Source organism: Portunus trituberculatus, chromosome 41, assembly GCF_017591435.1.
Source record: "Portunus trituberculatus isolate SZX2019 chromosome 41, ASM1759143v1, whole genome shotgun sequence".
Taxonomy (NCBI): Eukaryota; Metazoa; Arthropoda; class Malacostraca; order Decapoda; family Portunidae; genus Portunus; species Portunus trituberculatus.
The window spans coordinates 15,497,147-15,510,940 of record NC_059295.1 but is presented as its reverse complement, the minus strand read 5'-3'; the positions used below and the strand labels follow the sequence as shown (position 1 = coordinate 15,510,940).

The following is a 13,794-nucleotide window of genomic DNA, read 5'->3' as shown; positions in this document are numbered from 1 at the left end:
AGGAGTGAAATCGACAAGAGTTCACTTGGTGGTGGTGGTTCAACTGTTTTTTAAACACGTGACCTTGTTCTTTAATTACTTTATATACCAATAATTAATGTCTAACTTATCGTCGCACAATTGAATTTCAGGAGTATGCAGATGTTTCACTAGCGGAATGCACGTTACAACGCTTTATTTTCAGCGAAATAATAATGAAAAAATAGATGCCAGGAATATTAGACATTGCTTATATTGAGCGTACTTTGTTAACTTGAACTCAAGGAGGGAATAATGTAGAGGAGTTTACAATGCTAGCCGAAATAATTTACGTCTATTACAAAAGTCCGATAGAAAAAAAACAAAAAACTAAATAAATAAAGAAACCATGAACTTTTAACTTGGAGTTTTACATTAATGAACAATCAAGCAAACTTTCAAGGCATTAAGAAGCAAATCGAATCGCTTTAACATTGCACAGACATCCCCGCGAAAACCACACCGTATTTTGACGGACTCGGAGCAGCTAAATGCATCCTGAATGGCAACTGAAGACTAATAACCACCAATCCTAATAATCGTTACCCGTCTGACCTTCATCTTCTCTTAACAGCAAAGGCAAGACGAAGAAGCGTAGATAAAGTTAATAATAGGTGAAATAACGTTAATTTTAGATGAAAGGTAACTAACACAAAAATATGTTGGAGAATGAAGGATAAAATTGGTGACACCTAAATCTTCCAAGGACTAGAAACAAATGTTAAGATGAATAGAGGGGGAGGGGGATAGGGGGATAGGCGATGTAAGGAGTTAACCACTGCTTGTTGGAGAAGGCGCAAGTACGGGACACGAGGAGAGGCGTAACCATTGGAGAGAGACTTTTAGACTCCGAGTGACGTCTCTAATTTCAGTGAGGCAATGTGACATAACCGTGTGTGACCCCCAAACAAGACCACAAGGTACGTGTTCTCCATTAACTACTCATCATTTTGTGTTATTATTGCACGGATTAGAGAGGAGGTCCTGTTTTAAAGATTTACGGATTAAGAAAAAAAGTAAAATATAAGAATAGTAAGAAAGCGAGCAGAGTGAAAAAGAAGGATAAATAGAATAAAGTACATAAATGAGACCACTTCTACTAATAATGGAGATTCCTATGGTAATTAGATGCTACCAGAACACAGGCTGATGACTAATTACACAGTTAAACACAACCACCAACCGTTCCTCATTTCCACACAAGGCAGTCAGTTTCATTAATTCTTCCTAGACAAGAACAAATAACTATGCAAATTGAACCGAAGCACATAAGTCAACTACATAATCATTAGCTACACATGTCCACGTATACAATAACACACTTGCCTTTACTGGAAGAGCTGCAGTTGTGTACGATGGCCAAGAGAAGAACAGGAACAGCAGCAAACAACCTCCTCCCTGGCAGCTGACTTCCTACTGAAAGAAAGCCTGAGTGGAGCCGCAGCGTGGGTTGATCATTCTCTTCCGTACCTGAGCGAAGCATTTGACCAAAGCATTTGACAGTTCGAATCAATGCATTATTTATTATTTTTTTTTTATCTTACCTCCCTTACTATTGCATTAAAAAGGTATTTCATTGCATATACTATTATCCTTTATTCATATTCATAGCGTATAGCCAAACAGTGTAATGTGAACAAGAATAATTAACACAAAAATACGAATCGTGTTTAGTTCACCAGCTAGTCATTGGAAACATCTATCTGGCTGACTATTTAATTTAGTTGTATTTATGTCCACGTGTATTTAGGAATAATGAAATATTTTCTGTAAGTGATGGTTCTAATAATGCTGATGAAATTAATTATAAGAATGCTCCTCATCTAATGTATTTTAGAGAGAGAGAGAGAGAGAGAGAGAGAGAGAGAGAGAGAGAGAGAGAGAGAGAGAGAGAGAGAGAGAGAGAGAGAGACGTATTTGTTAAGTTCAGGAATGGCGGGGTAGCAGATATTTGTTTTGGTGACTACTTTTAGCAAGACACTCGAGTTGCCTCTTTCCTACTAAAATTGTTGTTTCCATAGAGTAAGAAGTTGATCAATGTAATTTGGCACAGATATGTGTTAACCTTTATTGTTGTCTGCAGTAATTCACTTCTGATCAAGGAGTTAGGGTTGAGGGAGGGGAGGGAGTCATGGGGCAGGTAGGGTTGAATTGCTGGCTGGCAGTGTACTATGGGTGCTGAACAGTGTGTGTGTGTGTGTGTGTGTGTGTGTGTGTGTGTGTGTGTGTGTGTGTGTGTGTGTGTGTGTCTAATTTTTTTTTTCACCTCGGTCGTCTGCTGGCCACCCAGCAAGTCTTCCTTCCCCCTTACGGAGCGAGCTCAGAGCTCATAGACCGAGTGTGTGTGTATGTGTGTGTGTGTGTGTGTGTGTGTGTGTGTGTGTGTGTGTGTGTGTGTGTGTAATTCACCTTGGTCGTCTCCTGGTCACCCAGCCAGTCTTCCCCATTACGGAGCGAGCTCAGAGCTCATAGACCGATCTTCGGGTAGGACTGAGACCACATCACACACAACACACACCGGGAAAGCGAGGCCACAACCCCTCAAGTTACATCTCGTACCTATTTACTGCTAGGTGAACACACCCCACACATTAAGAGGCTTGCCCATCTGCCTCGCCGCTTACCGGGACTGGAACCCGGCCCTCCTCTCAATTGTGCTAACCACTACACTACGCGGTGTGTGTGTGTGTGTGTGTGTGTGTGTGTGTGTGTGTGTGTTTACCTAGTTGTATTTACCTAGTTGTAGTTTTACAGGGCCTGGGCTTTATGCTCGTGTGGCCCCGTCTCCATATCTACACTTATCTAATCTTACTTTAAAAGTGTGCACACTCGTTGCAGACACTACTTCTTCATCTAATCTGTTCCACGTCTCAATACATCTCTGCGGGAAACTATATTTTATAATATCTCTCAGACATCTTCCTTTTCTCAGCTTTTTACTATGCGATCTTGTGCTTCGGATGTCATATTCTTCTCTCAGGATCAGTTTCTCATTATCCACTTGGTCCATTCCGTTGATCAATTTATAGACTTGTATCAGGTCTCCTCTCTCCTTCTTTGTTCCAAGGTTGGTAGATCCATAGCCTTTAGTCTCTCCTCATATGTCATCCCTTCAAGTTCTGGGACCATTCTTGTAGCCATTTTTTGTAGCCTCTCCAATTTCCTTATGTGTTTCTTTTTATGAGGGGTCCACACTACTCCTGCATATTCCAATCTGGGTCTTATTATAGTACTTATCAATTTCTTCACCATTTCTTTGTCCATGTAGTGAAATGCTACTCCAATATTCCTTAGCAAATTATATATTTCTCTAAAAATTCTATCAATATGGCTTACTGGTTGATTGTTTTCTTCCTTTTTGACTTTCTCCAGTTCTACTCCATCTCCCATCTCTCTTTCCCATTTCCATGACATGGCTTTTGTTCACATTGAATTCCATTTCCCACTTCTTACTCGATTTCCAGATCTTATTTAGGTCTTCTTGCAGTATTTCACAATCCTCGTTTTGCTTTATAACTCTGCACAGTTTCGTATCATCCGCAAACAAATTTATGTAGCTGTTCACTCCTTCTGGCATGTCGTTAATATACTGTAAATGAGGAAAAGTACTGGTGCCAATACTGACCCCTGTGGCACTCCGCTTTCTACTGCTCTCCACTTGGACTTCATATCTTTAACTACCGTCCTTATTTCTCTCCCCCTCAAATAATTTTCTATCCATCTCAATGTGCTTCCTTTTAAGCCACCCTTCTCCTCTAACTTCCACAGTAATCTTGCATGTGGCACTTTGTCAAACGCCTTTTTAAATCCAAATAGATGCAGTCAACCCATCCTCTCTCTCTTGTACTCTATCAACTATTCTAGAATAGAAACTCAATAAATTAGTTACACAAGACCGTCCTTTTCTAAAACCAAATTGGCTATTTGATATTAATTTGTTGTCTTCAAGGAACTCGATCCATTGTTTCTTTATTATTCTTTCACACATCTTGCATATTACACTAGTTAGTGATACCGGTCTGTAATTTAAAGGTTCTTCTTTCCTTCCACTCTTATATATGGGAACCACCTCAGCTCTTTTCCATTCTACTGGCACTGTTCCATTTTCTATTGAGCATTTTATGATGTTGTATATAGGACTTGCTAGTTCTTCCCTACATTCTTTCAGTATTCTGCCTGAGACTTCATCCGGTTCCATTGCCTTCTCTTCATCCAGTTCCTTCATTAACTCTTTTATTTCAAGCTTGGTTACTTTAATCTCTTTCATATAGATTGTCTCTCTATTACTCTGTGGCCTCTCAAATTTGGATTCCTTAGTAAAGACCTCCTGGAATTTTTTATTTAATAGTTCTGCCATACTTTATAATGATGGCTGTGTGTGTGTGTGTGTGTGTGTGTGTGTGTGTGTGTGTGTGTGTGTGTGTGTGTGATTCACTGTTTGATCTGCTGCAGTCTCTGACGAGACAGCCAGACGTTACCCTACGGAACGAGCTCAGAGCTCATTATTTCCGATCTTCGGATAGGCCTGAGACCAAGCACACACCACACACCGGGACAACAAGGTCACAACTCCTCGATTTACATCCCGTACCTACTCACTGCTAGGTGAACAGGGCTACACGTGAAGGAGACACACCAAATATCTCCACCGGCCGGGAATCGAACCCTGTCCTCTGGCTTGTGAAGCCAGCGCTCTAACCACTGAGCTACCGGGCCGTGTGTGTGTGTGTGTGTGTGTGTGTGTGTGTGTGTGTGTGTGTGTGTGTGTGTGTGTGTGTGTGTGTGTGTGTGTGTGTGTGTGTGTGTGTGCTGTAATGGGTTAGTTTTTAACACCGTGGAGGTAGTGAAGTTTTCCGGAATGTGTTTGGGATGATGAAGAAAAGTTTGGCTAGCTCTTGGATGAGGTGTGAAGCTAAGCATGGCTCTTCACACACACACACACACACACACACACACACACACACACACACACACACACACACACACACACACACACACACACACACACACACACACACACACACACACACACACGCCCGGTAGCTCAGTGGTTAGAGCGCTGGCCTCACAAGCCAGAGGACCGGGGTTCGATTCCCCGGCCGGGTGGAGATATTTGGGTGTGTCTCCTTTCACGTGTAGCCCCTGTTCACCCAGCAGTGAGTAGGTACGGGATGTAAATCGAGGAGTTGTGACCTTGTTGTCCCGGTGTGTGATGTGTGCCTGGTCTCAGGCCTATCCGAAGATCGGAAATAATGAGCTCTGAGCTCGTTCCGTAGGGTAACGTCTGGCTGTCTCGTCAGAGACTACAGTAGTTCAAACAGTGAATTACACACAGTAGCTCAGTGGTTAGAGCGCTGGCTTCACAAGCCAGAGGACCGGGGTTCGATTCCCCGGCCGGGTGGAGATATTTGGGTGTCTCCTTTCACGTGTAGCCCCTGTTCACCTAGCAGTGAGTAGGTACGGGATGTAAATCGAGGAGTTGTGACCTTGTTGTCCCGGTGTGTGGTGTGTGCCTGGTCTCAGGCCTATCCGAAGATCGGAAACAATGAGCTCTGAGCTCGATCCGTAGGGTAACGTCTGGCTGTCTCGTCAGAGACTGCAGCAGATCAAACAGTGAAACACACACACACACACACGTGTGGGTCCTGCTCACCTAGCAGTAAATAGGTACGGAATGTAACTCGAGGGGTTGTGGCCTCGCTTTCCTGGTGTGTGAAGTGTGTTGTGGTCTCAGTCCTACCCGAAAATCGGTCTATGAGCTCTGAGCTCACTCCGTAATGGGGAAGACTGGCTGGGTGACCAGTAGGCGACCGAGGTGAATTACACCGCGTAGTGTAGTGGTTAGCACGCTCGACTCACAATCGAGAGGGCCGGTTTCGAGTCCCGGTAAGCGGCGAGGCAAATGGGCATGTCTCTTAATGTGTGACCCCTGTTCACCTAGCAGTAAATAGGTACGGGATGTAACTCGAGGGGTTGTGGCCTCGCTTTCCCGGTGTGTGGAATGTGTTATGTGGTCTCAGTCCTACCCGAAGATCGGTCTATGAGCTCTGAGCGCGATCCGTAATGGGGAAGACTGGCTGGGTGACCAGCAGACGACCGAGGTGAATCACACACACACACACACACACACACACACACACACACACACACACACACACGGTAGCTCAGTGGTTAGAGCGCTGGCTTCACAAGCCAGAGGACCGAGGTTCGATTCCCAGGCCGGGTGGAGATATTCGGGTGTGTCTCTTTTCACGTGTAGCCCCTGTTCACCTAGCAGTGAGTAGGTACGGGATGTAAATCGAGGAGTTGTGACCTTGTTGTCCCGGTGTGTGGTGTGTGCCTGGTCTCAGGCCTATCCAAAGATCGGAAATAATGAGCTCTGAGCTCGTTCCGTAGGGTAACGTCTGGCTGTCTCGTCAGAGACTGCAGCAGATCAAACAGTGAAACACACACACACACACACACACACACACCGTGGTGCAGTGTAACCATGCGTGCTTTGGGGTCCGAGGGGTCTCCAAGCGCACGAATTCGAATCCTGTCCACGGTCCAATTGTAGGTTGGGCTTCCTCACTTGGGGCAACGGTTTCCTTGCGGATGGGCTTTGAGATAGGAGCTACCACAAAAAAGTATCGCCTTTAACCCAGAAATTCACGTGAAAAAGCCGACAGGGTATAAAAAAAAAATAAATAAAATAAAAAAACCTGTCTAAAAAAAAAAAAAAAAAAAAAAAAAATGCAGAAAAGGTCAAGAAAACACATTATTTTAACAGCTACATAAATCAGTTTGCGGACGATGCGAAACTGTGCAGAGTCATAAAACAAAAAGAGGATTGTGAAATACTGCAGGAAGACTTAAACAAGATCTGGAAATGGAGTAAAAAATGGGAGATGGAATTCAATGTGGACAAAAGCCATGTCATGGAAATGGGAAAAAAGTGAAAGACGACCAGTGGTAATCTATAAGATGGGAGATGGAGTAGAGCTGGAAAAAGTAAAAAAGGAAAAGGACTTGGGAGTGACGATGGAAGAAAACAATCAACCGGTAAGCCATATTGATAGAATTTTCAGAGAGACATAATTTGCTAAGGAATATTGGATTAGCATTTCACTATATGGACAAAGAAATGATGAAGAAATTGATAAGTACCTAGATTGGAATATGCAGGAGTTGTGTGGACCCTCCATAAAAAGAAACACATAAGGAAATTGGAGAGACTACAAAAAATGGCTACAAGAATGGTTCCAGAATTTAAAGGGATGATATATGAGGAGAGACTAAAAGCTATGGATCTACCAACCCTGGAACAGAGAAGAGAGAGAGGATCTGATACAAGTTTATAAATTGATTAACGGAATGGATCAAGTGGATAATGAGAAACTAATCCTGAGAGAAGAATATGACATTAGAAGCACAAGATCGCATAGTAAGAAACTAAGGAAGGGAAGATGTCTGAGAGATGTTAAAAAATATAGTTTCCCGCAAAGATGTGTTGAGACTTGGAACAGTTTGAGTGAGGAAGTGGTGTCAGCAACGAGTGTGCATAGTTTTAAAGAGAAATTGGATAAGTGTAGATATGGAGACGGGGCCACACGAGCATAAAGCCCAGGCCCTGTAAAACTATAACTATATATTATATGTATAGGATGTCAGGGACCGCCGTGGTACAGTGGAACCATGCGTGCTTTGGGGTCCGAGGGGTCTCCAAGCGCACGGGTTCGAATCCTTTCCACGGTCTGAGTGTAGGTTGGGCTTCCTCACTCGGAGCAATGGTTTCTAGCGGGTGGGCTTTGAGATAGGAGGTATCCCAAAAAGTATCCCCTTTAGCCCATAAATTCCCGTGAAAAGCCCACATGGTAAAAAAAAAAAAAAAAAAAAACTAGGTAAATACAACTAAGTAAATACACACACACGTAGTGGGTAACGCATTCGGCTTTCAACCGAGAGGCACCGGGTTCGAGTCCCGGGCGCAGAGAAGTAAGTGTCACGGTGAGTTAATGTGTGTGGCCCGTGTTTACCTAGATTTCTAGTGGAATCTTGCAGCTTTCCGTATTTTTTTTATGTTCTTGTGTTTTGAAGTTTATTCTCTACACTTGGAAGCGAATCTTATTTTTGTAAATGTTTCACGTTGTTTTCAAGAAATATAAAGCCCTCATTTAATTCTTTTACTTTTTTTTTTATGTGAGGGGGATCTGGCCAATGACTACAAAAAACGATTAAACAAAAAGGCTCACTGAGATACCAGTCCAGGAACAGGGTCAAGTGAGTTACTCAAAAAGAATTGCATAAATGTCTTGAAACTTCTCTCTTAAATGAGTTCAGGTCATAGGTAGATGGATATGCACAAGCAGGCAGGGACTTCCAGAGTTTACCAGGGAAACATAAGAACATAAGAAAAGAGGGAAGCTGCAAGAGGCCGCCAGGCCTACACGTGGCAGTCCCTGTATGGTTAAAGCTACCTAATTCCATCTATCATCCCCATCCATGAATTTATCCAATCTTCTATTAAAGCTTCCTATTGACTCAGCACTGACCACATGACCACTGAGTCCGTTCCACTCATCAACTACTGTTTGAAAACCAGTTTCTTGCAATTTCTCTCCTAAACCTGAATTTTTTCAAGCTTACACCCATTATTTCTGGTTCTGTCCCGGCTACTGATCCTGAGAACTTCACTCATGTACCTTTTGTTATAACCCTTATACCACTTAAATAACTCTATTAGGTTTCCCCTTAACCTAATTCTCTCTAAGGAATGCAGATTGAGTTTCTTCAGTCTCTCTTCATTGGGAATATCCCTCATTCCCTGTATCTTTTTAAACATCCTCCTTTGCATTGACTCCAATAGAGCTATATCTTTCCTATAATGTGGGCAACAGAATTGTACCGCAAAGTCAAGATGTGGTCTGACCAGCGCCATGTATAATTTTAGTATTACTTCGGGACTTATGCTTTTAACACTCCTAAAAATGAATCCTAGCCTAGTACCCTATTCACCTTATTTCTAGCCTCTATACATTGCTTCCTTTGACCGAGATCGGAGCTGATCACATGACTCCTAAATCTTTCTCATACTTGGAACTTTCTAGTGCCTCGTTACCTATCGTGTACCTATCGCTTGGATTATCTCTACCCACGCTCAGTACCCTGCATTTGTTAATATTGAACTGCATTTGCCATCTATCTGTCCATTCCTTCATCCTATCCAAATCTGCCTGCAAGGCAATGGCATCCGAATCTGACCTAATTAATCTACCTATCTTTGTGTCGTCTACAAATTTACTAATATCACTGCTAATTCCACTATCTAAGTTATTAATGTATGCTAAAAATAACAATGGCCCTAAAACTGAACCCAGTGGCACCCCACTAATTACTCGACTCCACTGTGAATCAGATCCATTAATCGCCTATCGCCTAACTACGCTTTAATCCAGCTTAATATTCTACCCTCTATCAAGTGTGCTCTAACCTTTTTCAAGAGCCTCTGGTGTTGTACCTTGTTAAAGGCTTTACTGAATTCTTTATATGTATAGGATGTCATAATTATCACCATTACTGGTTATCTTTTGAGCTCGAGAGGTGGATAGAATAGGGGTGCGGAAAAAACACACCGAGACCGCGGGAAAAGGAATGACATGAAGTTAGCAAAATCAGATGAGAAGTTAGTATGAAAATAGCGGCAGACGATAGGAGATAAGAGATTTTGGTGGTGAGAAAGAGGCTGAAGACAGTCGGTGAGAGGAGAAGAGTTGAGAAGACGAAAAGCTTTTGATTCCGCTCTATCCAAGAGAGCAGTATGAGTGGAATCCCCGGCCCCTATAAGCGTGAAAAATACTCCATACATGAGCGGATAAGGCAACTGAACAGAGTTAGAAGTTGGGGGATAATAAAAATTGGTGGAGACGATTCAGAACGTCTAACTACATAGAAGGTGTTTTAGTTAAAGAAGGTACGTGAAGTTTCCAGTTTGGATTCTAAGTAAAGGACAGACCAAAGATATTCAGGGACAGTTGAGTGTCACCGAAAAAAGAGATGATTGTTGTCAAGAAGGTCGTGTTGAATTAATAAATGAAGGAATTTCTTTCTTTCTGCTCTAGTCAGAAATTTCAAAGATATCAGAAGTCAGGAGTTCCGTGGTGATCTGTTTACCTCCTGAAAGGATGGACGTCACTGAAAAGACGTGGAAAAGTGTAGGGTGATATCATCAGCGTAGGTGTTCACAGTCAATTGGTCCCTAAGCGATTGGTACTCAGGTCATCTGGTCCACAAGTCAATTGCCACTCTAGAGTCTAGACAGTTGATCATCAAGTCAGTTGAGACCCAAGAAAATTGGTCCCCAAACCAATTGAGAGCCAAATCAGTTGATCCCAAAACTTACTGAAATTCTTTGTTTATTCTCGCTCTGTGAGTCAATATACATACTCAAAGAAATGTGTGTGTGTGTGTGTGTGTGTGTGTGTGTGTGTGTGTGTGTGTGTGTGTGTGTGTGTGTGTGTGTGTGTGTGTGTGTGTGAGAGAGAGAGAGAGAGAGAGAGAGAGAGAGAGAGAGAGAGAGAGAGAGAGAGAGAGAGAGAGAGAGAGAGAGAGAGAGAGAGAGAGAGAGAGAGAGAGAGAGAGAGAGAGAGAGAGAGAGAGAGAGAGAGACGTGAGCTCTTTTTTCCCTGCAGTGGAATAAATAATAAAAGCTGCTGCTGATTATGATGATGTCAGTAGTCTCTGATATGGTGCAATGTGATAATGGATATTGCAGATGGAGGAATAATACATTTGCCATCAGTCAGTCAATCATAAACCACACCGCCTCTGTAAATTATTCACGCCACGCTATCACAACACGCCCCTCTGCTCCCTCACCAACACCATACCTGTTTATCACAACTGACTGTTATATTCTCGCCACATCCACGCCTTTTCACTACCATACTACACTATGAAATTATAAGGCACCATGACACCATACCTCCTCTCTTTTATCTGGCATCTGCAATATATCTGAAAATGCAGCCAAAATTCCATCTTGGCCCGGGTTCAATTAAGGTTTGGCACAAGTGTGAATACAGATGAGGAGCGACTGCCTGGATCAAGGTGCCAAGCGGCGGCCATTGTCACTCGCTGAAAAGATCCTGGTTCACAACAATAGCAGGATATCAGTCTGCGATGACGTCCATTGTCCTCCTCCTGGACTTACCACTCTCATAGGAATGATTTCACACTGTCCCGCTTTACAGACTTTTCCATATCTCATGCAATGGTTGGACACACGCACGCACACACACACACACACACACACACACACACATACACACACACACACGGGGAGGGAAAGAGAGGCTTAAGGAAAGTGAGGTGATGTTCGAATGACTGGAAATTAGATGAAACAAAGGATTGCTGCAAAATTTAATATAGCTAAAGTCGGAGAAAGCATCAGGTCACGTCTAATGTCGTCGCCTGTCCTGCGGTCCGATTTGAGGCATTTGTATTCCTTCTCCCAGGTGGCGTGGTCATGATAATGTTGACATCAGGACTGTGTTGGTGGTGGAATGTTGTGTGTATGTGAGGGGAGAGGACAGGCCGCAGCGTTTTTATTTAATTTCATTTATTCATTTTTGTATTGAGACATGAAAGGAAATGGAAAACGAGGACACGGCAAGGGTCAGCGACAGACAGCAGCCAGCGTCCCTTCGCCCTCTGTGAGTATTTGCAGATATCTATAAATACAGTCTCTTTGTGGATACTCAATGTAATTCTTTAGTTTAGGTTGTCTCTGTTTCTGAATTATGTAAGATAAACAAATATGCAGTAAACAATACATGGTGATTATTATCATTATCAAGATTATTATTGTTATTACTATTACTATTATTATTATTATTGCTACTATTATTATTATTATTGCTACTACTACTATTATTATTATTATTATTATTATTATTATTATTAGTAGTAGTAGTAGTAGTAGTAGTAGTGTAGTACTGTTATTATTATTACTATTATTATTATTATCATTATTATTATTATTATTATTATTATTATTATTATTATTATTATTATTATCATCATCATCATCATTATTGCCAACTTCATCATCGTTGTCGCCGTCGTCTCCGTCATCCCACGCCTCTCAGCACAAAAGCACCTCACAACTATGCACGCAGTCTTCTGCACGCAACCCGCTAGGTGCTGACGCCTGTCATGAATGTATTTGCCTGAGCTGCAACAAGATGACGAAGAGGAGCAGAGGAATCAGAGAAATAAGAGACAGTATTGGGTGTGACTGCGGCGTGCAAGAAGGAAGTTGTTTGACCGTTGGAGGCAAATCACCCACGAACTCGCAAGGGAGGACATGACATCGTTCCGCGGTGATGTCAACCCGTGTCCTCCTTTCCCCGAGCGACCTCCCTTTGCCTGTAAATAAAGCCGGGCTGATCTATGTAATTTTCCGCAAGGTTGTCTCTCTCCCTCAGGATGGCAATGGCAGGGTGGTGGCTTGTCTTTCGTCTTTATATGATGGGTGGATTATATCAGTATAAGTTCAATGATTGGTTATAAATAGCGATGGTAAACGTTGCTACAAACATTTCGGGGCTATTATATGAATTCAGCTCGTCATACTTCCTTTATATTTTGTTTTATCGAGCTAGAACAACAATATCTGAGTTGCGCCATTACTGCCGAGACCAACAATAGCAACGCGATCTTTAACTTTATCAAAAGGGAGGTTTGAAGACACTTATCCTCTAGTTTTTTACAATACTTTCTGATTGTTTGGTGACAAGCGCCCAGTGATCATTTCTTTTTTTTTACCTTTAATTTTGTTGCCCTTGGGTGGTGGCTCTTCTATAAATATGTATAGCAAGAAGAAAGTCCTTGAACAAGAGATCAGTTATGACGAAGAACATGCAAACATGCAGCGTCGAGACAAGCGTGAGTGAGTGAGTGAGGGAAGGGTGCTCCCAATCAGAATAAAAACATCCTAGGCGCCATATAATCGGTGAATACTCGATGAATAAAACTTAATCATGCAGCTTTGGGTCTACTAATTTTTTCCTAGTCTTTCAAACTTCTCGTAACCAAACTTGACTTGAACTAAAAGCACTCGAACCGTCCCGAGCGTTGGCGAATAAGGTCATGAAGGGAGTGAAATCTTTTGTTCGGTGAGGATACGTGTCATTCTTCTTATAATAATGAGCGACAAGGCTTTACTCACTATCTCTGTTTGTCTGTCTGTCTGTCTGATCGGTCATGGGTGGAGTTCTGTCACTTCACTTTTTACTTTCTATTTTTCCTTTCTTCATTTTTTTGTTTGTTTTCTGAATTGCAAATCGCCTGCGTGTAAGTATTTTGATTGTCACGCCTCTCTCTCTCTCTCTGTCTCTGTCTCTCTCTCTCTCTCTCTCTCTCTCTCTCTCTCTCTCTCTCTCTCTCTCTCTCTCTCTCTCTCTCTCTCTCTCTCTCTCTCTCTCTCTCTCTCTCTCTCTCTCTCTCTCTCTCTCTCTCTCTCTCTCTCTCTCTCTCTCTCTCTCTCTGTCTTTCAGCTTCACCCTCAGTCATCTGCTGTCTTTCTCTTTCCCTTCTAGACACAATCACACTCCTTTCATGCCCACTCCCTCTTCATCATTTTTCTTTCCAGTTCCTTATTTTTTTTCTCTTTCACTCCTACCCTTCCCTCTGTCCTCTCCCTCCTGCTGCTGCCAAACGCTTATTTCCTGCCATCCTTACTTCGCTAACTCGATTCTTATTCTTTTCCCCTTCCAGCCTTCCCTCTCGCTCCCC

At 42.5% G+C, this 13,794-nt stretch overlaps 1 protein-coding gene and 1 non-coding gene across 4 annotated transcripts in view; one reads left to right on the top strand and one right to left on the bottom strand.

Annotated features, from left to right (window-relative positions):
* Positions 1–1,519, bottom strand: part of LOC123517073 — a 9,885-nt gene extending 8,366 nt beyond the window's left edge. For all 3 annotated transcript variants that reach the window (XR_006678384.1, XM_045276924.1, XM_045276925.1), the window contains exon 1: positions 1,345–1,519. Coding sequence is in view for 2 of the 3 variants with exons in the window: in XM_045276924.1 (XP_045132859.1) it covers positions 1,345–1,501 (157 nt within the window). In the remaining variant the exon portion in view is untranslated. The remainder of the gene's footprint in view (positions 1–1,344) is intronic.
* Positions 1,520–5,051: 3,532 nt separating this feature from the next.
* Positions 5,052–5,125, top strand: Trnav-cac. The gene has a single exon. It is a non-coding gene; the product is annotated as a tRNA-Val (tRNA).
* The last annotated feature ends 8,669 nt before the right edge of the window (positions 5,126–13,794 follow it).